The sequence below is a fragment of the Corvus hawaiiensis genome, chromosome 3, assembly GCF_020740725.1.
Source record: "Corvus hawaiiensis isolate bCorHaw1 chromosome 3, bCorHaw1.pri.cur, whole genome shotgun sequence".
In the NCBI taxonomy this organism is placed as follows: domain Eukaryota; kingdom Metazoa; phylum Chordata; class Aves; order Passeriformes; family Corvidae; genus Corvus; species Corvus hawaiiensis.
The window spans coordinates 121090090-121115043 of NC_063215.1; the positions used below are offsets into that span (position 1 = coordinate 121090090).

Genomic DNA, 24954 nt, shown 5'->3' on the forward strand with positions numbered 1-24954 from the left:
TTGCTCACATCCCTCTCGTGATTTTAAAGGCAAAATGCCTTGCTCACTACTCCTGCCCCAAACCACCCAGGTAAGGCAAAGCCCTGCAACAAGGGGGCTGTACCAAGCTGCCCATCTGGTTACACAGCCTGATGGCCTCATGGGGACACAGGAGCCAGAAGCCACCTTGCCCAGGGAGTCTGAGTGGGGCTGGAGCTCAGCTTGATTCCAGACCTTACATGCAGCTAAGGGTCTGCTTCAGTCTCACTGGAAACTCAGCTGTGTGCTACAACACCAAGCAGCATCACGGACGTGCCTAGGCATGGTCATCACGTGAGATGAGTAATTAATTTGATAAGGAATTCTCTCCGTTTCCAAAACTAGGTCAAATGGTATTAGACCAGCTGGAGTTAAAGTCTCCTGTGGCTGGGGCCACATGTCAGTTGAGCCTGCTCCTTAGCAGGTTTAATGGTTATGGTGGCAAAAACACCAGCAGCTTTGCCTCATGCCCATCTCTGAGCAGGAACTGCTGGTGGGAAATTCTGTCCGACCCTCCTCTCCTCCGGCTTCGGCAGCAGCACCGACACACCTGCTGCACTACAGGCTGCAAACTGCTGGTGCTACCCTTGCTAAGGCTGCTCTGCTTAACCCCGGGAACACCATTCACTGCAGAAAACCCGGGAATACCGTGCTGGACTTCGCCATGCACACACCTCACCTGGTAGCTCTGTCCCGTGCACAGAACCAGGTAGTCGTATGGCACTTTCTTCTCCTTGGAAACAACAACGTACTTGGCAGCGCGGTTTATGCCAGTCATTTTACCAACAACAACATTAACCCAGGAACAAAGTGACATCTGTGCGTAATCTTCATCATTAAAACAGTGGCTGTGAAGAAAGAATATCTGTAAGTGACATTTCGGCAGCTGACAGCAGGCATTAATTAGACATCTGGTGAGCTCGGCCCAGGCCCCCAGTGGTTCCGCCTGCTCCCTTGCCGCGAGTTTACTGCAGTCTGTGGTAAAAGATGAGGCATTAGGAAATACCCGGTTACAAATTGACAACTTTCTGCTGAAACCAAACAATCCCTTCCAGCACTGGGCCTTACAACCACGTAATTTAAGAACAAAGTCAGAAATATATGCTTTACTCTGCTTTTCCTTTGCGGGTTGATGGAAGGTGGAGACTTTTGAACCTGCAAAGAAAATACTTTAACAGTCCAATTCTTCTTTCAAGAAAAGACTTCCTTATTCAGCTTTTCCCCACTTTCCTTCTTTTGCTATTCAGCTTCACCAGTCACAGCTGTGGTGAGACACAAATGCAGGGAATGCACCCGATCATTTTAGCATCCGTATTCCAAAGCATTAGCCCAAAAAGTTAAAAAACAAATAGAAAGCTAGGAAAATGGTTGTCAGAGGTAGAAGTAAAAGGCACAGAGCTCAAGTCTCTATTGGTGACCCTTTTCCTAATGAACTTTTCCACAATGCAAGAATGACAAATACTAAGAACACACTAAACTGGTCCTGAGCTCTGGGATGTTCAGGGTGTGCATAGAGCACACATCACAAGCAACATCCTCCAGCAGTGTGAATTCAGTATCAGGACCCTAAAATCACACGTTCACTTTGACAGTCTCGGACAAGATTTGCTTTTCTCGTGTTTCGGGGGTGTGACAGCCCGTTCCAAGCAAAAAGCATCAGATATCCCTACGTGTGAGAGAAGCATCAAAGATCTGGAAGCTGCTGTTTTAAAAAGCCAATTTTAAAGCAAAATCCAAACGGAACAAAACCTCTTTTAATGGTTCAGTAATGAAAATTACAATTATTTCCAAAGATCTTTTAAGGCTCAGAGTATGCCCTCACCAGGTATATCCAACACAGCAAATACCAGGACACTTGCTTACTATTGCATTTATACCACCCTCTCTGCTTAATAGCCTTCTACAAAGACAAAGATTCCAGAAGATAAAATACCTCCATACAGATGTACAACAAACACATTGCTGTAAAATGTGAGGAGGACCAGAGACAGAACATTCCCATCTAGGTCCATCATAACCCTTGAACACTGCTGAGCCTGGCAATGGCCCACCATGGAAATGCACAGCGGGTTGTTGCCCACAGTGCAGATCCAGCTGGGCTCAACTCCATACCTCCTGGACACTAAAAACCTGCACCAGGCAAAGCCTGTTCAGTTAGGTTCTTTCAGGAGAACTGGGCAAGCCCATTTATAGCTTTGTAGAGCAATAAACCAATAGGATGTAGTGAAAAAGAATGCAACAGGTTTAAAACAAGCAAAAAAGACGAATGGCTGGTGTCACACAGATGTCTGGCTTATGAGACCAGAGCAGCACAGCAAGAAGGAGGACCACGAACATGCTGTGTGAAAGAAGCTGAGTCTCACCCCTGCCAGAACCTCAGGACAGGAATGGGCAGTACAGAGACCCTGGGCTTCAGCCAGGCTGTGAGCTCAAGTCATTACAGAAAATACACTCCACCTGCCAAACTAAGCTCATGGCCATTTAGAGGCCCAAGAACCTGACTTTCTATTGATACTTAGAGATGAAAAATATTTCACTCTCTCCCACAGGCCTAAAAGTGATTAAACAGAAGGGGCTGGGCCCGTGCTCAAGCATTTGATGCTTTTCTGTGGCACCAGCAGCTGCAGCAGAGAGCGCAGGCAGAGACCGGCACTGACAGCTGCTGCTTTGCCATTAACACCAGGACACACATCCCAACACAGAGCTCCTGGTTCCACACTAATTGTTGCTACCAAATTCCCAAAACTGGCATTCAGGATGCCACAGGAGCAAACACAGTTGATTTCACAACCTGGGGAATTTTAGGATTGAATTGCCGGGCTTTCTGAGGTGCTCTGCATCCTCTGTACTCACAGATACCAGAGGCAAATAAATAAGGGAAGAAACCCACTGACAATGCTAAACTGTAATAATGCAGAAATCTATAAATAAAAAGGACATTAAGGGCAGAGGAAGGCTTTCAAAAGCACCTTTATAATTGAGGTGCACAGCTCCCAGGAGACTGACACTCCAAAATCACAGGGATGCTTTCAGAAATCATACCCTGCAGAGTTCAATTTTCACTCTTAATCTGCTTTCAGATTTTAACAGCTAAATCTGGTGAGGCAGCACTGAACTGCAACTTTCTGTCAGGAAGGATGCTTTGTTAGTACAACTCTCTTCTACAGTGAATTTAGGAAAAAGAGTACATGCATTTATTTGATCATACAATCCCTTTCACTTGCTAGATTTGTACTTGAACACACCCCTTTCTACAGTACAAAAATTAATACAGGTAACTACTTAAAAAAAATTCCTTGTCAGGGCAAAATTCCAAATGAGATCAGATGGTTTTAAAGAGGTTCCCACCACGCCATTTTTACATCTTTGCAGAGATTTCATTTGTAAGGTTCAGCAAGCAGACCTTGTGGAGCTGTTTTGTCATTTAAAGAGTCAGCCCCTTAGTGCACTGCAGCTCATTGAGGAAAAGATTTGGTAAAATACAATGTGAGGGCTCCAAAGAGTCACATGCCAAATCTAAATAACTATGTGTAAGTTCATTCCCCAACCATTCAGAATAACTGATCCATTTTAATTCTATGCTTCTCAAAGTTCAAAACAACCATGTTCAAGTCCACAGCAATGATTTATTCCAAAATAAAACCCAAAAATACTGTATTTAAATGAGAATTACGTACTGTGAATTTTAAAGAGGTATGTAAGATTTTATCTGACTAAATGGAAGCTATCACATTTACAAGCAACCAAGGAAGTGTGTGAAGTGTTAAGACAGTCCCTAGACAGGGCTCTTCCACCGTTTCCCTTCAGCTGTGCACAGCACAGCGCTGTGGCTGGGACTGGGGACAGACTGCCGCAGCCCAGGGACTGGCACTCAGCTCAGGAGCAGCAGAACTGATGCAGAACAGTTCTGCCAAACTTATCAACAGCAACAATTCCTCCCGTACTCAGCAAAATCCCCACCACCCTTGGTGGGCTCTGCATCCCACCACACGCTGCTCTGAATCACGTTACTAATATTAATTTTTGTACATTCTTTGGTTCCGCATTATTTAGAACAGAACTCACTAAAGTTAAAAACCGAACAAGATTTAAAAAGTGAGCAGACATCTTGTGTCATTTGGCTTCAACCTGGAGATCTAAACAATCTAAAAAAAGCCTTGGAAAGCAGAGACCCCAGTCCTGGTATAACACTATGGATGGATGTCCTGAAGTTACTACTTTGGCACTATTTCCTTACTCGTAATTCTACCCAACTCCTCTTGCAGGTGAGTGCCTGCTGGATAGACAGACTGGAGTATTTTGGGATCTCTACAGATGTATCTAAAATTTAGGACAAGTTCACAAGAATTACAAAGTGTTATGTTTTCTGCAGGAGCTATGGAAGTGTTTAGATGTGAAGTCAAACCTGTTAATTAAAAATCTTCTATGCTTGGAGCTCTGTGGGTCTTTTCCTGGAAGGCCATGAATGGAAATCAAGGTCAGGTTGTTGAACTTCAGACGTGGCCTGTGGAAAGAAAAACAAACAGCTCCAGTTGGAAGAAATGCGGAGAGCACGTCAAAGGAACAGCGTAGCTCAGAATTCCATGTTCAGGAGGACACAGAAAGCAATTCCTTTACACAGGGACAAAGTGTTTCACTTTGCTCAGACGCAGCTGTCTCTGGCTACAAAGAGAAGAACAATTTCCACCACGGTTTCAGTAATGCCAGGGTGAGGAGGGGGACAAGACTGACAGTATGTTGAACTAAATGTGATCTGACATTTGAAAACAAATAAATATTATGAGTGATTAAGCCTTCTAATCTTCAAGGCTTTCTGTAAGTTAAGGATGGACTGATGCAAATGGTACAAAGGAATCAGAATGTTTTTTATCAACCAATGTTAATTTGTTATTCATACATTTAAAAAATATATTCAAACAAAGTTAAAGGTCATACTTAAACCAAGGAATTTCAAGGTTATGGCTGCCCCTCTCAAAATGCATATTAATAGTTTAATTCTGGATTATGGATTATCTGTGGTAAATCTCCATGCATACTCAGGCCGAGCACAAAGTAATAAATAACCTTAATGTAACAGAGTGCATATATTTATACAGATTATGGGCCTGATTCTCATTTAAATTAAGGTCACTCTGCAGAGGTGGATGTAAATAGAATTTGCTCTTCATTTATGGCCACCTTATGCTGGCTGAGTGATACAAAATGGTCTTTATGTAAATGAGAGTGAGCCTGATCCACGAAGCTGAAGGCAGAGTGTAAGAGTGATGCCATCTGCACACAGGGAGCGCCGCTCCCGGGGTGCGAACAACAACTACAGTAACTTCACACACCGACACAGCACGGCTCCTGGGCATTTATTTACATGGGATTAATTACATAAACACACAACACATCCTCCTATCCTCAGAGCAAGGAGTGTGGAGCTGAAGTCATCTTTACAGACCGCATGGCCTCTTGCCAGCAGGTGTTCAAATCCAGGGGCTACAGTAACATTATGTTTAAATACTGTTAATATTTGGGATGGAAACCTTGTGAGCCAGCATCAGAAACACGGCAGAATCAAAGTTCTAGGCACCATTAATGTGCCTCTTTTGCATGACTGCACGATGATGCACTTTATTGATCCGGTCACATACCATTTTCCTCTGCAGATGCTCTACCTCTATTGAGTCCACACGCAGGCATCCAGGATTGCCCCAGTCATACGGTATTTGTTCCCTTTTTCCCCACTGAGCGGGAGGCTTCTATCAGATCTTTCAAGTCAGTACGATTTACTAACTAATGATTTACTTCTACCTCAGCGCTCCCATGGCATCCCCATATGCCCCAAATATTAATTCATGTTTCCCACTCATTCAACTCGCAGGCATCAAAATGTTGATTAGCATCTCCTTGGATGAAGTGAGATGAAGCAAGTCCTATCTTTGATGCCCACTTTACACTGAGGAAAACCAAGGCACAAAGCACCCTGGCTGGAAGCTCCTCAAGGGCAGGGTGGTGCAGGGGGAGAGCTGCAGAGCTGCCAGGGCTGGTGCCCGTGCTCCAAGCGCCGCACACTGCCCGCACAGCTCCCGGCACAGCTCTGAGCAAAGAACGGCCCCATTTGTACACACAGAGGCAAACCCCTGCTGCTGCCGAGCGTCAGAATTTGTTCAGTGTTTGAGCACAGGCTGGTAGTATTTGTGAAAATTATCAGAATCTTTAAATAAGTAACAAATGTCGTAGCTCGTGTTACAAAGGCCTGGCTCCACAAGTGTGGCTGGCACGCGTAACCCCAGATTGAAAATACGTACATTGACATACATACAGGCACTTAAAGGCAAGCCTGAGCACCAGAGGGGAGCTGCGGCTCCTGCCGGGCAATGGCAGAGTCACCACACGGTGACAGGCTGGGGATTTTGAGCTTCATTATTTCTAGGCTAACAAAAGGATGGCTTATTTACTACAGCTTTTGATTCCTTACTGGTGCCTAAAAGCCCTTAACTGAAAAACAGCCAAGGCCCTGGAAACAGGCAGCGGGTGTCACGACTGGGACTAACTTAGATGCTGCTAAGAAATATAACAATGCCTGACATGAAACAGGGCAAAGTAGAGGTTCCCATTTGGTGAAAAAGTCCTCAAGTTAAGAGCCTGAACCAGTGCAACATTAAACAAGTGCACCTGCATTTTAGAAGCAAATAATTCCAGCAGGGATTCACGTTGCTGTGGATACAGAGGGAAGAACAGCTCAAAGATACTGGTAAAGCAGGGAGGGATTAGAGTATCTAGGGAAATAAGTAAAAGGTGTTGGGTTTCAGTGCACAGCTCTAGAGGACAGCTACAAAAAGAGTCTGAACACCCTTGTCCTCAAAATAAAATAGGGTTACCAATTTACTGAGCATAATCAAAAGGACACACAGAAAAGTTTTAGTACAGTTTTTACATACATCCCGGTGTTTGTGAATCTGTTAGCGTATTCCTTGCTCATTTTGCTGCATTTTTTGCCTGATGTCTCACTACCTTCTTTTTTTCCTCCTGTGTGTGGCATAATGATGGAGGCTTAGACGGTGGAAACTGCCTGAACAAGTAATTTAATTAGTTGCTTTCATTAAACCCCTCATTATCACAACAAGTCAAATCACTTTTGTTACAAAAAATAAAGTGCAGCGAAGTAGTCTCCATGAACCCGAGCATTTCAATTTATTTGAAATCTTGCGGGTTTTAAAATTATTTTTCCAGACATCAATGAAAACTAAAATAAAAACGTGACAGAAGATAATGCTTTATCTGCCTAAAATTGGTAACTATGTGAAGTGCTCTCCTGTGTACACAATCTTTAAACAATAATATCTGAAATTATCACCTATCCAAAAGTAAAGTCTTAATGATATTGGATCCTCAGCTTCACTGCAGCAAAGCCCTTATAAAAATGGCAGCTCGAGTTCATTCTGAAAACGGTAAAAAATACTCTGATTTCAGCACTAAATGCTGAAAAGTAAGATGTGATAAAGTCTTGCATTAACAAAACTTTGAAATCAGAGAAACCTCTCTGAAACAAAAAAGGAACATTAAGATTTTGTGGGAAGGAAGGAGAGCAGAAGCAGAGATGATGATGGGAGTCCCAGCAGGCCATAACCTGTATTCAAGGCGCAGGAACTCGGCCTGCCCGGGTGTCAGTCTCACCGTACAGGGCAGATGGGACAGTTCTCCTTTTCCCCGCAAATATAACCATTTATCCAAAGCAGGACTTTTTTTTAAGGAAACACCTCAAGAACACACAATCAGGATGTGACTTGGAGAAGAGACATCTGCAAAGATATTCTAACAGGTTTCCCAGCTCCACACAAAACTCCAGATAGAAATGCCCAGCTTAACAAAGGTTGCTCATATGAATAACTAGAAAGAAGCCCCCCCTCACTCGTGCTGTCACTCCAGGATAAATGTGTTACTCAGCACTACAGCCTTGCTTGGAGCCACCTTTCCAAGCAATGTGTTCCCACATTGTCTCTCCACTGAATTCCTTTGCCAGCCCCAGTGTTTTCCCTTTTTCCTTCTCTGCCTCTGCCTCCCGGGGCGGCCGTACTTGGCTTCACCAGCAGCAGAAGGGCTTGTTGTTTGTATCAACACCTACCAAAAGCACCTCTTCTCCAGAACCTTTTCTGAGGGCATCAACTGCAGCCCCCAGAGCAGGGTTCCAGATTCACTGCTGACCAACAGATGTCCACCTACAAGTTATCCCTCTTCAATTACCAGTAAACAAAGATTAGCCAGTTCTCCCTTGGATCAACCTTAGGAAAAAGTGTTAAGACTGTGAATGAATTTGCTCAACAAAAAAAGGGATAACAGCACAGTGTTTACCGGGACACTTGTCAATGCAAGTGTCCCAAGGAGGGGCTTTCCACACAACCTGGCCCATGAAAACTCTTCCTCTCTCCGCAAAATATTTCATCATGCCCCAGTTGCTTCCTCCTGGTATTAAAACAACAAGGTCCCTTCAAAAATGTCTATTTTGATGGAACAGTGCTTTGTATTTTTTTTTCCCCAGGAATTTCCTGCCAGGTTTATCAGATGCTGTCACCCTAAGAAGAGCAACCTCTAAGCCCAGGACATGAAAGCCAGCACTGTCACCATTTTTGACATCTTAGCAAGAACACATTAAAGAGCTAAAGAACATTTGCTTCACTCTTTGACTAACACCCTTCACGGATGCTGGGAGTGCTTCTCTCTCCACTGGCAGCTGGGTCCCTCATCAAACTTCAAACTTGTTGGTTCACTACTTAGTAACAATGACATCTGTGAGTTATCACCATTATTCTCACACTCAATCCAAACACAGCTACTAGAAAGAAAATTAACTCTATCCCAGCAAACCCAGGGCAATCCTGTCTCATAAGATGTTCCTCCCCAGTTAAATTTGGATTCTCCTGCTAGGTTATATAAACTAGTCCTCTCACTCTTCCCCCTTCAAGTGATTAGTCCTAGATTTCCTTCTCTGTGGTTATTTTACTGTGGTTATCCTTTTCCTAGGCAATATAATTAAACACACCAGCAACTCGGACTCTGTTGCCTTCCAATTCCTTTTTTTTCATGGCTTTACATCAGTCTACAATCTAGCTTTCTCTCTGAACATTACCAAACATGTCTTTTTCCAGTTTCTTCTTTTGAACTCCCATCCACCTTATAACTCACTACTCTGAAACACCTCAGCCCCCTCCTGTGGCTGTCACTGCATCTGTCCCTTCCAGTCACCTCTCACTTCCCAGCAACTGGTTTTGCTTACAAAAACTAGAGCATCCACTCAAGATCTGCGGCATTCTCAGGATCTAGCTTACTAAAATCAACATGGCAAAGTTCTTACAGTATGAATTGTTCTGTAACAGGGCAGAGAAATATGAAGAGTTCTTTTCCTTGCCTACTCAAAACACACAGCTAAATCAGACCCATCCATATCCTTCCACAGCTACAGAGTTCACGAGGGCAGCCCTACCATCCCAAATCTAAGTTGGCTTTGAGTCTGACCTAAGCAAAGTACCATCCAACCACTGCTTCAGCGAGAGCACTTCCTTCCTAAAATTTCAATTTCCATTCCACAAGTGTTCCAGTGTTTCATTTTCCTCAAAAAGGGCAATTATTTTTCTAGACAGAAAATGAGGGCTATCTGATGATGGCCTTGGTAGTTACAGTCTCTCGCTGTTTAATCACTTGGCAGATTCCAAACCATAGTAGAGAGACACCAACACCATTTTCCACAAATAAAGGTACCATAAATTGGGCAGTAAAACTAAAGTGTGGTTGAAACTTCACCGGTTTGCCTACTGCTGTGTGAGTGCTCCAGCGAGTAACACACAATGCAGATTCCAGCTTGCTAATAGGACACTTTTAATATTATTGGCCAATTACCCATGTTAAAACCAAGGTGGTGGGGTTTTTATGGCTGTCTACCAGACTCCAATTTTCCAAACTATTGCAGAGGAGATTGTTGCTGCCTATTTTGTAAATCTTTGTCCTGATACTCCGTACCATAGATGTCCTGACTAAACCCCTGAGTTTTGACTGGGGAACTAGTTTAAAGGCATCCTAGGTACTGTCGAGTTGTAGGGACGATAGATTACAATTATATTTTGCACTATTGTTTTGTTACTGTTCTATGCACTTTTAAGTTACTAAGAGTTACAACCCAGCTTTAAAGAAAAAAAAATAGGGAATTGTTGCTGCCTGTTTTGAGCTTCCCATCCCCCCTCCCAAAGACATGTGCTCCGAGTTCCTTTGTTCCAAGCGCGGGCAAAGCCAAATGTAACTCAGACTCTTCAGCAGTGTCTGATTGGCCGCTCACCCCGGGTCCGCCCCCAGTCCTCCCCTTTCCCCTTCTCCGAATAAAAGATGGTCGAGGGGAGGCAAACGCCCTCTCTCAGCTCAGCTACCTTCCTGTAAACACCTCTGGTCGTCTGTCTCATTTGAAGGCTTCTAACTGCAGGGAATTGAGCGAGCAGGGAGCTATATTTCTCCCTCTTTGCTTCTGCTGATGGTATTTGCTCTGCAGCTGATTCAGGTACCGATTTTAGAGCTACTAAAGTGCTAGATCGCCCTTGCTACCTCTCAAGGCTGCTCGAGGCTTTCTAAGGCATTGAAATATAAGCGCTAGCCGGTATAAAGCTGAAAAGATACCTTCCACAGGAGATGAGTATTCTGACTCCATGATGTAGCCTGGTGCAAATCCGGCAACACTGCCTTCAGAGCGTGCAGCCTCAAAATGCTCCCAGATGCCACCAGCCTGCCCTTAAACTTGGAAGGCTTGAGGTTTAACCACACATGCTCATCCTGCCAGCAGGAGGACACACAACTTTTCAAAGTTGCACGTTCTGAGGCACCCCCCTAGTGCCAAGTCGTCATGACATAAAGCTGGCAGCCCAGGAAGGACAGGGACACCGCTGGCAGAGGAGCCAGCTAGGCCAAAACTCCTGACCCCAAACATCCTTCCCTTTAGTTAGTGACCTCCACGTGTCAGCACCTCACTCACTCTGCTCCTCTGAGTACACACACACACAGACACGAACAGGAATTAAATCCACGCTAATCACTAGTGGGAAGGACCACAGCTTAGCCAGACAAGTAATTTTTTCTCCACTGCAGCAGCCTGCAGAGTCTGCTGTGCTTCCAAGCCAACCCTCAGGCAGCCCAGAGGCTGCTCTGGAGGGCTCAGCACTACCCCTCCTCCGCAGCTCTGGGAACAAACTTCAAACAAAACTAAATATGAACAGAAGAGAAAGTGGTTACACCTCCTCCATGGCTTTAGCAGAGAGCTGCAGAACCTCAGTGTAGTGTTTGCACTTGGAAAGCTGCTGTATTTGCTCTGAACTGCATCGATCAGAGGTACCAGGTTACCAGGCTCAGAGCTGTGGATGTCCCACTGAGTCACCAGGAGGGGATGACAGATGCAGCCCAGCATTCTATAAAAACCCTTGTGACTCATTCCAATTTTGAACAGGCTTTTTATGAGAAAACTACTATTTCCAAGATCAGCTTTAACACTCACTAAGAAGTTAGAGGTATTCAGACATAAATAGTAACTAGAGAAAATCTACAAATCCTTACAAATTTCAAGTGTGAAAGAACAGTTTGGGCTGAGAGTGTTTGCACATATTTAAAGGACAAGTATTTCAAGTTGAAATAATCATATTTAAAACTGCAGAGAGTCTCAAAAGCAAGACCATAACTATAACATAAGCCCATACTGATGCTACTTGAGTCTTCTTTTCTGGCAGAGGCTGTTAGGAAGGCTGATCCTGATCCACATCCTCTCCCTCGTTTATGTCTGGTATCAGTCACTGCCAGCGTTCATTGTGATGCCGACTGCGCAACAAGGCCAGCTCTGACCCATCTGATTTATCTCTGTCACGACTCGAGCTCCGCTCACCAGAGGCAATGGAAGGCAAAAATGTCTGAGGGATGCAGGCCCAGTGACACTGAGCACATGGCCTGGGCTTGCCTTGCTATGAAGGGAAGGCAGAGGGAAGCACACGTGTGTCAGCTCATGTGGCAAAGACAGATAGGACAAAACAATGGGCATCACTAACCCATTCATCGCGCGTGAGCTCTGTGGTCAGCAAGTAAGCACTAACTATTTAATTAGTCAACTAATTAGTGACAGGCAACATGGAAGGCTTCAGATGTTCCCAGACAAATGCAAAGATAAAAAGCCTAATTAACCAGCAAGCATTATGCTAACTACAGCCAAACAGGCCAGATGTGCAGGATATTGTGTACCCCGGTGCTGCCAGATAACGGGCTCTGTCAGGAACGCTGTTCAAGCCCTGCCACCTTGGAGCTGATCCTGGGTACCCCGAACTCCCAGTGGGAGACATCGCCCTGCAGCGAAAAACTCTCGTTTACTGTGCCGGATTCCAATTCTACTTTGAGAAAGAAGTTCAGGGCTTTGACAAAAATGTACTTTAATCTATCTGGTTATTAAATGCAATAGTTATTTTAATGGACCCACCTGGAGAGGGAAATAGATTTCACAACAATTTCATATGAAATATTGTGATTTTAGGCACCTTCCATTCATGGCTATCTCATGTAGCATGTCATGCATATTCCAACATCCTCAGAGAATAAGTCATTGTTTACATCAGGGTTTGGATTAAGGAGGCTTTCTAAACAACAGATTAAAAACAGTTTTCCCTATAATTGAAGACCATAGTGCTTTCCACAGCTATATGCAAAGAGCTGGATAAAAGCCAATGGGTTCCCTGCACTGGAACCAGTGACAAGATACTGTCGGGAGCAAGGTCCGTGTTCCTTAAGCCAAACTTCCATCCCTGCTGCCTGAGTTTGCATGCTGCTCCAGGAACCAGCCCCTGGTTCCCGGGATAAACTGGAAACACTGGGGCTTGTAATCCTGTGTCCTTCTGGCCTAACCCTGCTGCCCTGCCCATCCCTTTGAAACTAGCAAAGGAAAGAAGACAAAAAAAAGGAACCAACCAAACAAATATAAAACCACCCACTGTCGCACCAACAGCTGGCTAGGGACCAGGCTCTGCCCCTGCCAGTGCAGCGCTGCTGCGTCCACCAGTCACCTGGCCCTCCAGTAAAAGAACAAAACAATCCCTGTCCATCCTCGAGAAAAGCAGCACTACTGCTGAAAACATATACCTGCACACGCTGCCCGAGCAGCACAGAAAAGCCTAAAGCTCCTTGGGGTTCGGGTGGGTGAGCAGCGGTGCCATGGCTGCTCCACGGCACTGCTCCAGGAGCACTGTGCCCTGGGAGGTACTGCCCACGGCACAGCGGGAGCGGGAGGCATCCTGCCACGGGGCAGCAGAGCTCATTCTCAGGGTCATTTCTCTGCTTAATGAAAAATGTATTTCTTCAGTCTCAAAGAACCTGAAAACACTCGCAAGATCGAGTTCTAATAATTGCCACATCGGTAAGTGAATTACATTTGTATGTTTCCATGGTGACTGGTAATGTAAAATAATTAAGTATGAAGAATAACGATGAGAAAACTACTTCCTCTTTTTAAGGATTAGGGCTCACAAATTGATTCAATCCAGCTATTTTTAGTGCATGTAACCTTTGCAGGGAATATTAGAAAATTATGAGTAAATTAAACTAAATTGTTTTAAAAGGCCTTCACATTGATCAGGAGGCTATTTGCTGCTGATGTGAAAATTAAAAACTAATCTTTCCCAAATTTATACCTCTATTAATATAAATTCTGTGACACTGCACTAAGTGGTGCCTGCTGGCACTGTGGTTCTCTGAGCAGCACCCCATGTCTCAGGCTGGGTGCCAAGCTCACAGAGGATGTGTCCTGCAGCAACTCTGCCCGAGTTTGCTTCAAACTCGGGCCCTGGCTGCAAAGCCTCGGCCAAGGAAGCTCCAAGGGCAATGCCTGCAAAGGCCTGTTCACTACAGACAGGCTCAGCTGACACACTTGGAGCACAAACACGCTTTGGCTTCCCCACAGTGCTTTATAACAAAATGGCAGCAACAAACAGCGCAGGGTGAGTAACAAGAAAGGGGTTAGAAGCTCTAAAGTGCATGTTTAGCTGAATTTGGGATGGCACTGAAAGCCTAGAAGGTGCTGAGAACAGGAGGATGAGAGGACACTATTTACCCTGAGATCGGTTGTTTTACAGGAAGTCAAGAACTAAGAGAAGGGCAAGAAGCAGAATTTTTTTTCTGCACTCCTCCAGCAATACAACATCTATAAAGCTCTTCAACTTATTATTCTCTTGATGTATTGAAAATGTAACTTGTGATGTTATCAATGGTTGTTGGCTTAATTGGAAAAAAAAAGGTGGAATTTTCCATTCTCTGCCTCCCATAAAAGCACCAGACTCTTTCAGTTCTTGCTGCATTTTGTTGTAAGAATCATGTTCAGAATTTGACTTTTATATTCACTTCTGCAAGTCTTTAATGACATTTCTAGTATGCGTGGTTAAACTCTGCAGAAAACACCAACTGCATCAAAGGAACTGCATTCTCAGGGTGTGACTCCCCAGCAAGCGCCTGAAACTGCCATGGAGCAGGTACAACAGTGAGACGCCAGAGAGAGCACCCTGTCCTTGCGTTGGGAAGGCTGCTAAACAGCAGAACTCACCCACTGGTTTCCCTGCCTTAGACTTGGGGAAGGGGGGATTCAGACAGGTTTGGGATCCCACCAGGCACGACTGGCTTTAAAGGTCAGTAATGCTTGGGAGCACAGGCAAAGGGCCATTGACTCCACCTCCCCCCACAAGACTGTGGTTTAAGAACAATGGCCAAAGCGACTTTAGGTGTTTTCAATTCTCATTTTCAGAGTGGCTTCACCTTAAGGATCCGCGTGCAACTCGGAGTTGCTTGGAATCCTGTGAGTCCCAAGGCATCCAGGACACCAGCATCCATCCCTACATCCGCAGGTGCTCAGACCTTTAACACTGACTACTGAGATGGACCCAAGGAATGCTTTAAATGCAAGAAACAACCCCCTTCATACAAAAGGGAACATATCCTTTTCAGCAAAGGAAATAAAATAAAAAACTTACCAAAAAATCAGCGTTTCCAGAAAAGAGATTCCAACATCGGATGCACCAACCACCACAATTCTAGTGTTGATACACACTTTCGATTCCAGCACCAGCTTTCGATTTGTGTGGTTCAAAGAATAATTCAGCTGAAAAAAATATGTAAGACATAGAAATGCATTAAAAAAATAGTTGAATGCCTGCTAGGAATCATTAAACTCTCAGTGATACATTATCTTGCATTGACACAAAACTTCTTATGGCTCACTGACATGACTAACACCATTTTTCTGTGCGTGGCACCAGATAAGTGGTGCTAAGATACGTGGAATATGTACACATTTACTAGGTCACAGAAAATTACAAGAGCTCAATGGCCTGGCTTCTCCTGAGCAGGATGTGCTGGAATCCTTGCAGGAGAGGACAAAACATTGCCTCTGCTATCACTCACTGCCATTTATCAAACGCCTCAGGAACTTGCATTTACATACTGCTAAGGCCATTTTTATACCTCATAGAGCAGTTTTTACACTTGCTGGTTTATTTATGGAAATGGTTTTACTTGTAAATTGATTAGGAACTTCTATTTGAGTGTCTTTGTGTTTAATTGAAAACTCCCTTTCCAAAACAATCCTTCTCTTTTCTTAAATACAGAGCAGCTACCTGGAAAGCCAGGTTGCCACATGAGTAAACGAGTACCTCAACGTCACTGGGATCAATGCACCAGTCACAAATCTTACTGCAACGTTGGTAGTTACCGATTTCCACACCACTTCATTCACACTCTGGCTAAGGGAATAAACTCCATGTGGTTTTTTTTCCCACGTGTCTCTAGGTCTCGCTACCTGAGATTCTCCAAACAAATATACAGCTAAGAGACAAGAGATACCATTGCATTCGACAATTTTTTTTTTCGCTTTGACTATGTTAAGTTTTCACATTTCTGATGAAAGACACAGAAATACTTTCCACCTCGCAGTTTGCATTTCTCCTATTGCTCTGGGTTGCCTACATTCCCATTTCACAGAATGGGTAACTGCAGGTTCATAAATGCACTGGGAAGACCAATACAAAACTGAACCACTTTTGTTATTTGTCAGAAACTTCTTCAATAAATTCCTGCTGTGATACTTAGGAAGGAAGCAATCTAAGGCTTCTAACAGGTTTTCCTCTACTACAAATAGGAAACAGCACTAATAAAATTAAGTCCTCTAAATTCCTCCTATGAATGTACAGTTGAAATATATTCCCTATGTATCAGCTGACAGAGTAACTCAATAGATGAAGAGTAAGTACTTTCTTTTAAAGCTGTGGTAATTACACATGCCCTCTCAATAAGTACACGGCACACTGAGATCCCCAAGAGATCTTTCATGCCTTGTCTTTGCACTGGTGGAGCTCCACAGCTGGGGTTTCAGCACAGCCCCACCACACTGTGGAACTCACTGGAGTGCTGTCCTGTCCCTTATGGAAGCACTATGGATCAATTCCCTGCCAAATGGCATGACTGCATAGCAAGTCATTTAGAATGTGGCAAAACTGTACGTCACCTTTGGTCAGGCAACGTTATTTTTTACTGCCAGATAAATGTTCTTTGAGTTGCAGTTCACCACAGTGCAACGATGACATCCAGTGGTGAGCCAGATTCATCTCAGGGACTGGACTGCCCTGGGAAAATTCCAGAAGATATCTCAAAAAGTATGCCAGCCCAGGGTGGCTGCTTAACGGAGGTCAGCTGTGTGGCAGCCAGCACACGCCCACAATGAAGAATGCCTGGGCAAGGGACAGAACCACCCTGCTGCTCCAGGGTTATACAGGACATAGGCAAGTCCCTACAGAGAACCTCCATAATCCCATTCAAAGCCACTGCTTTCAAACATGGTTGAACACTCCTTACAGAAGGATCTGCCAGCAAAAAGGATTTTAATCATAAATTAGACTATGTCTGTAACACTTCCACATTTCAGAAACTGAAAAAGCCTTCTGTATTTCCCTGAAAGTGTACATCTTTAGAAGAGATTTTAGGAAACGAGAAGAACCAATGCCAAGTATTACAGACATCCTTCACTACTTAAAATCAAACTCTGACCGTGTTTCTTATATAACACACTGAATGGTTATGCCCCAGCTACATGAGTTGTTGCTCTGCCAGTGCTGACACGTGTGGAGCTCTCCCAGCCCCACAATCAGGCGTGGAGGACACTGTGCCCTCACCTCAGTATTCACATTCCCGGGATTGGCAGACAGCAATTCTGCCAGGCTGGGTTTTGCTCCACACATGGACTTGCAACTTTCTAGAAAAGCAATGACTTCCGGAGGAAAAACCATTAAGCAATGTTTGTGTTGAAACGTGGCTTTTAATAAATTCATAGAACAGTAAAAAACATGGAAAGAAACTACTTGTAATGTACCTAACCAATGAAAATAGGCAGGAATGCCAGCAGCAAACAGCATAAACCCAACAGGCCTCTCGGCAACACCATGCTCAAACATCTCCTACTGCTGTGCTGGTGGTTTATTTTAATGCTCTGCAGCAATAAAAGCAGGAATACAATTTCCCTAGGAAGAGTTGTGTCTAATTCATGAAATGGCTTCTGTATCAGTGACACAAAGGCAGCCTATGAGCAGAGTATAACCCTTTTTGTTCCCCGCACAATGGCCCCAACACCAACAGCTGTCATGCTCCAGAAATCACCTTTCTGCAGCTAAGTACGCTAAACAGCCCTGGGGAGTAAGGAATTAGGTGGATTGGTCCCATAATACCACCTATTTTAACCAAATGTCAGGACAAATGGCTACACGTGTTCCCCAGAGGGGTAATCAGACATCGTAATTGATAGGTCAATAGCAAACTAACATGTTTATTTTGTATCCAATCTATTAAATAAACCAGCAATCGTTAACTAATGCAAGGCGAAAAGCATTAATTGCCATTGGTAGAAAAAGCATACGAAGCCCAGAAAAGAGGATTTTCTTTGGTTATCAAGTGATTATTTGGAGTACTGGCATCCCTGCCCTCCCAACGCTGCTCCCATCTAGGGGCAGAGGGACAGCGGAGCTGGCAGTGGTGGCCACTGGCAGTGGTGGCCCTTTGGCATCAGATCATGGGGCTATTCCTGCACATGGACACCCAATGACATCATCCAGAGGCCTTCAAACCAGGCCTCATTAAAACGCTGATGCAGTCCCCAGACACTGACAACACACACCCTGCATGGGAACCATGGCTTTCAGTGATGATCTCACAGCACAACATGGGCCAGAGCAGGATTCATTTATGGCATCCAGAATTCACACATCCTGCTACTCCAAGCAACCAAAGGAAAAAGAGACATGAAATACTGATAAGGTTTCAGCAAACATTATTTCCTTTGCACTTTCCAACTATGTACAGCTTCACGCCCAGCTCTCCTGCCTGGTTTGCACATGCCTTGGGAATGGATTCGTGGTACATTTACTCACTATTTTACATTATTTATTGATGGTACAAACTCACATCCAGAATACTTTGAGGTTCCTTTTAGTTCTGTTTTTAAACGTTGGACCCTGGGCCAGCTGAAGGTTTACTGTATGTATTTATTATAATTGTTCTACAACCAGTCAGGGTTTATAGCAAACGTTAGCTTCATTCTAACAAAAAACCATGGAAATTGAACACCCAAAAATGTAAAAACAAAAATCTGGACAAAGGATTTCAGCCCTGACAGGAAGAGAACAGCACTCTGTTCTGAATTGGGCACTGGAAAGTCTATCCCAGTAACACTCAGTAGCGTGTCAGAGCTGCTGCACTCCTCTCTGGGACTCCTCATGCAAAGGCTCCCTAACACTGCAGAATTCGCAGCATCACAGAATCCTTTAGGTTGGAAAAGACCTCTAAGGCCATCAAGTCTGACCATTAAACTTAGACTTGACTTTATTAGACCCTGAGGACTTAGGCCTTGCCCAGCTAAACACACTGAAGTGTTGGCTGCAGTTCAAGTATCTTGAAGTGGCCCACATTCAGAAGGGCTGCTCAGGGCACTGCATGGCAAACATGGGGCTGACTCATTTGCTATGTTCTTGGCATCTCCACTGATCCCTCACTGATCCCTCTCCACTGATCCCTCACAGGCCCTCCCAGCCCTGTCTTGTGGGATTCTACACCTGCCTGCAAAGCGTTGGTTTTACTTCAACATTTATTACTGAGAAACAACAGTTACTGCTCTAGAGGATCCACACGATTTGAACTGTTTCTGTAAAAACCATCAGAAGCGGTGAAAACAATTAACAAACCTGTTACGAGAGTAGTGCTGAGCTCAGCGACAGTGGCAGGCAAACAAGAAGGTGAGCAAACAGAGCTATTTTAATTTCAAGCTCCATTTGAACCACAAGTTAAAAAAAGAAACATCAATGTTTACCAAGGTGATATGAACAAAACTGATTGGAAAATGCATGCTTTTTCAGCCTGCATTAGGAATTGTTTTCTAAATACTAGCTACATTCCAAAAAGCCTCATTAGAAATCTCTGCAAACATGTTTTCAAAAGCTGTTTCCAAGCATTCACAGATTTATACAAACACCAGAAACAGAAGGAAAAGAAAACAGGAAAAGAAACAGTGATGAAGAGTGCAGCCTTAATCGTTTTGTCTTTGTCAAAGAACCCTTCTTCGAGAACTGTGGCTCGGTTAGATAACACCTTGCCTTTACAGAGTATCTTCATCCACAGATCCCCAAGGCCTTCATGAATGAAGTCAGTATTATTACACCATTATTATGCCTATATGGGCAAATGCTGATCTTCAGCTTCTGGCAAAAGCCACCTCTATATTCATAACTAATCATATGCCAGTCCCTATGACTCCGTACGAAGCCAGGGATTTCCTGCTTAACTCCGACCAGCAGCAGAGGAGAGCAGAGCACGGACACATCTATTTAATTTCCTTGCAGAACCACCGTTACCATGGTAAAAAGCTGCTCTTTTTCCCTTTGAGCACTGACATTTGGATCCCCAGCCCAGAGAGGGCCGGGCAGTTCACACTCGTGTAAGGACCTGACGATTGCTTGCTGCTCTGCTTCAAAGGCCAAAGAAATGAACTCGGAATGGTGCCACTTTCAGAGAGCTCAGTTCTCCTCCGTTTTTCTGGGGAGAAAGGGAAGGACAGGAAGGCACAGGAACTCGATCAGAGCATTCAGGCTGGCAAGGGGGTAAAGCACATGGCTGGCTCTAGTCCTCTGACAGCAGTCATTGCTACCCAGGTCATCTGTCTACGGCTTATTCTCCAAGGCAGAAGGAAAGAGAGCAGCAAATACAAACGTGGGTTTTGGCCAAGGACTGACCCCATAAGCTCCACATCCCTCTGAGAGAGGAACAGGCCTGTCAGCCCCTGGGGAAAGGAGCCCTATGGTAACCTCTGGCCTGAGCACAGGAACAGCAGCCAAGGGGCAGCCTGCACTGGTCTCTGGGAACACTGAGCCAGCCTGCAGAGGCAGCTGCCCACACACAGACACTCAGCAGTGACAGGAGCAGAGCCAGAGCTGAGAGCAGGCAGAGGCAACCTCACAGTGCCTGAGTACAGACTCAGGGCGACAGAGGCAGCAATTTAAATATACGGAACTCATTGAAAAACATAAGAGAGGTATAAAGTTAAAAGCTTGGGGGGGGAAAAAAAAATCGTAACATTTCATACTGAAAATAATGAACACGAGGTAACAAATAATAGTCCAGGATATGAGGGGAGATTGATCAGTAGGGTCACAGAGTCAACGTTTTAGTGACAGCAGACATAGCTCTCCATTTTATAACAGTGAACATCACCTTTCTGTGGCAAAAATGTCTGCTTCCTCCTTACAAGCTGGAATTATCAATCTAACAAACGGCTTTGAAAAAGCTGTAAGCCAAGTCTGACCTGTTTGTAAGCAGAAGTGCCTATTTCAGCTTACTGCAAATGTCATTAACACCTGTACAGCACTGACACCACGCTTTCAAAACAAAGATAGGTCATCTTACTTTTAATTTCACACATGCACATAAGTGGTAAACACTCCTGTTAATGATGCCATCTGGTGCCTCCCATAACGGCGTGACACTCAGCCTTCCAAACAAAATGTAATGGCAGCATCGCACAAACCCCACTGACATTTACAGTGAGGAAATTTGTTATCAGCCTCGCTTCAGAACGCCTGTTTGTGTGCCTACTGGTGCTATAAAACCATCACCTTCACCAGCCAAGGGGAAGAACAATAAATAATGGATTTTCATCCATGCATATACTACAAAAGCATTAAAAATTCATTACTCGAGCACACGAGCATCTTAAGCAACAGTTACTGCTTTAAAAATTAATACTACTCCCCTGGTTAAGTGAAAACTATCCACACCAAGCCTTTGTTTGTAATCCCAATGTCCACACACAAATTGTAACACAAAGGAACTCTGCTGTTTTAACTTTGATACATGAGCCTTGATATTTAAAAGGCAGGGAATTCTCTTGCCCATCCTCCCTAGGCTCTCTGCTATATTTGCTCTTTCTTATCTTAGTAGAGGCCTAATGATGAAAAAAAAAAAACAACCCAAACCGTCAAAAACCTTCCATGTTTTAGCCATATTCAGTACATTCCAGTGCTTCAACTGCACATAAATAGAACTGAAACTGCCAAAATATACCCCCTAATTGCTACAGGTGTTCTACCAAGCCAGCACACACTTTGCTCCAAGGCAGACAGTGAGAGGGTAAAATAGCAGTGACCGCTTTCCCTGAGTTACTCCGGGCACTGCTGCCCCAGAAGCACCTCCAGGAGCAGAGCTGGCTGTTCCTGTGGTCATGCCCACAGACCAGGATGGGGAATGGCCAGTGCCCAGGATGGGCACACACTCCAAAGCAGAGGCTCTGGTGCTTCACAGCACTCGTGCCTGTCCCTCTCTCCACCTTCTGGGCATTTCTCTTTGGATAGGTAAGGTGACAGACCTCGTTCTACTCTCAGCTGCAGTCAGGAGCAAAGAGCTTTGTCTGCTCAGAATAGACTGCTCTGTGATAGCCTCTGTGGACAGCCTCTCCCCCATGTTTTAAAATCTGATTTTAAGTCCTTGTTTTTGTTACCTTCAAATTACAACTGATCTAAAATTTTCAAGCTGTACACTGCAGACTGGCTGGGACTGGACAGCAAGGTGTTGTTAACAGTCAGTCTATCAGTTCTGAGTCCTTTCTGTTTCTCTGCCTGCACAGCTCAAGGTGATGGCTTGTGCTAAGTCTGGGCACTAGTGAAAAGTTCAGGCAACTGGTAGTGAACTGGCCAAAACACCAGAAAGTAGAAGCCACAGAGAGTGAAACTCCCCAGGAGTTTGCTGGAGGGGACATCAGCATCTAGGGATGAGTTTTCTATACAAACACTCATATAGATCGGTTTCATACCCTTTTTTTAAACGAGCTTCCCCACAAGAGAAAGTTTGTCAAGTTCAAAAAAGTTTTAAATTTTTTTTCTGGTTTTACCTGATAGCTAATTTCTCCTTTTCTTTTTACAAAACATGGTAAATATATACTGTTTTAAAGTACTGCAACTTTATAATGGACATAAAAAGCCCACAGAACAGAGAATCATCCAGGATGGCTCCTACATTCATAAGTCATTTGAGTAGTGAACATACATGGCAATGGAACAAGTTGTAAGATGAATCTAAAAGCAAGGATTTATTTTCTCTCATGTTCTTGTTTTAATTACTATTTTAAACTGCTCTCAGGCCATTTATTCATAGCCTTTACCATAAGCATCATCACTTGAATCAGACAAACACAAAAATACCTCCACACTGCACTGGAAACTGTTGAGTTTGCAGTGCCTTGGCCTCCATTTTGCATTTGAGCCTCACACTAAACTAACTAAATTTATACAACACTTCACAGGCTTCTGCAACTGTTCTGCCTTTTTATGAGCTGGAGCAGAAAAAACAATTCTGAACTGTGCAATAAAACCTGACAGCTTGAACACAGCCATGAAATAAAAATATAATAAACCCAATAGCATGAATAATAGTAAAAGGGCAAAAACAAGGAAATAATTCAACAGATGTGTGACATTTTTGTTCTTCACTGTGGATCAGTTATTCTTGTTAATTATATCACCTATTCTTCCCTTACGTTGATAATTACATGAAGCAGATGGAGAACAGAATGCTCCCAGATGGTGAGAAAGCAAACAAGTTTATAAATTGTTTATTTATGAAGAAATAATTAAAAATTATTTCATTATCTATAGTTTTCTACTCCACCAATAATGACATGCACCGTGAAGGCCAGCAGCACTTTATAAGATATTCAGGATTCTGTTGTAACCAACTGTTTTTCGTGTAACATGACTGCAGTGACTGACAGATGTGCAAACCACAATAATAATCTAATCTGTTTTAACGGCGAGGGAATTTAGAGTTTGAATCTTTGGATCTCCTGCCAGTTGGCGCTTCAGCGCCGGTTGCTGATCCAGAATACAAAAATCAGAGATTTCCTTTTGCTCTGGCACAGCTGTACAAAGTGTTTGATCTAATGAGCAGGCAGAAGCTCTGTCAGGTCTGTGCCCTGAACCCCAGTGCGGTAGATGTGTGGCCGATGCAATTCTGAGCCAAGATGTGGCACCTCTGCCACACTTGCTACTCAACAGGTATGCCAAAGTCTGGACACTTCAGGACTGGATGCAAATCAGCAACTGAGCCATTCCAGGGGACTGCAATAGGAGACAGGCACACTTAACGTCTCCTGCTTTGTGCTTTCTCAGTCCAGTCTTACCCAATTTATCCAAATCGCTTTAGCAGAGCAATGTGAGACAGAGTTTGGTAGGAACAGACACACAAAATCAGCAACAAAATGTATTTGCAGTCTCAAGGCATAGGAAGAAGTAAGGAAGAATTTACAGCCCTTCAGGAAATGGAGCCACTGCTTGGGGAGTCACAGGGTTTCTGAGGCAAAGATGAAGCAGCACCGAGTTGTGGTTCAAGAGAAAGAGTGAAAAAACTTGTGATGACCTTAAAACCTATGGCGAAGTGTTCATGAAAAGGATGGCAAATAGGGGAGGAGCAGGGAGAGCTCCTAAGCTCTGTATTTCTCTGGAGTCATAGTCATTTTAGCAATAAGCTAAGAGGCAACACAAACCAAAAGCCTGTCTCAAACCAGAAACAAGATTGAGCCACAGGGAATGCCACAAGGGCCTGGGGAGAACAGGGCAAGTAGAGAACTGCAGGTAGACAGCCACACAGGTAGCAGTCAGCTGTGGGTTCATAGGGTAAGTTTCTGGAGTTTAAGAGTACATCTCTCCAGCTGACACCTAGCTCTGCCAGAGAGCCCACGGCAGGAAGGACCTATGCTTCCTTCAATAGCACAAGACACAGCTCGTGCTCCCTGCATGAGACAGGTGGGAGCAGTTCAGGAATCCGTGGGAGGGTGACACATGGCACTTCCCCCCTTGGTGGTTTTTCCAGACACCACAGAAGAATAGAGAGAGTTGACAGAGGGACAACAAGAACAAGTTATCCCACATTGTGCTCATCTGTCTGTAATAACTGATCCAGACCTACAGGAAAACCACCTCTCCAGCAGAGCCAAGATCCATCTGGACTGGCAGTGCTCGGGAATTCGCTGAGAGCAAAGCCTCTGTGGTTCAGATTGCTGCTTTCTCTTCTTTGGAAGAGAAAGGAAGAAGGAAGCAGGAAAGCGCCCGCACATGTCCTGGTTGAGTTCTGTGCACTGGGTGAATTCCCTTCATGCCCTAAGCAGGCTGGAATGTTCTGGGGAGACACAGACTGATGGAGCCCCAGGGCTCCCACTGCACACTCGCTGAGATACGAAGCCACTAACAGCCCACAGACATCCACACACAAATTGTGAGCTGTGCCCCGACACAGAATGGCTGAGCTGCTCAGCCCCAGGCTGTTACCGGGCAAAAAGACACTCTGCAGCTAGAGAAGGAGAGCAAGAGCTCGAGAAGG

General features: G+C 44.3%; 1 protein-coding gene across 14 annotated transcripts in view; it reads right to left on the reverse strand.

Moving 5' to 3' along the window:
• CFAP61 (cilia and flagella associated protein 61) overlaps positions 1-24954 on the reverse strand; it is a 97288-nt gene that overhangs the window by 40360 nt on the left and 31974 nt on the right. For all 14 annotated transcript variants that reach the window (XR_007202424.1, XR_007202421.1, XR_007202422.1 and 11 more), the window contains 3 exons: positions 15027-15154; positions 4424-4522; positions 698-866 (listed from right to left, as the gene is read on the reverse strand). Coding sequence is in view for 8 of the 14 variants with exons in the window: in XM_048297997.1 (XP_048153954.1) it covers positions 698-866; positions 4424-4522; positions 15027-15154 (396 nt within the window). In the remaining 6 variants the exon portion in view is untranslated. The remainder of the gene's footprint in view (positions 1-697; positions 867-4423; positions 4523-15026; positions 15155-24954) is intronic.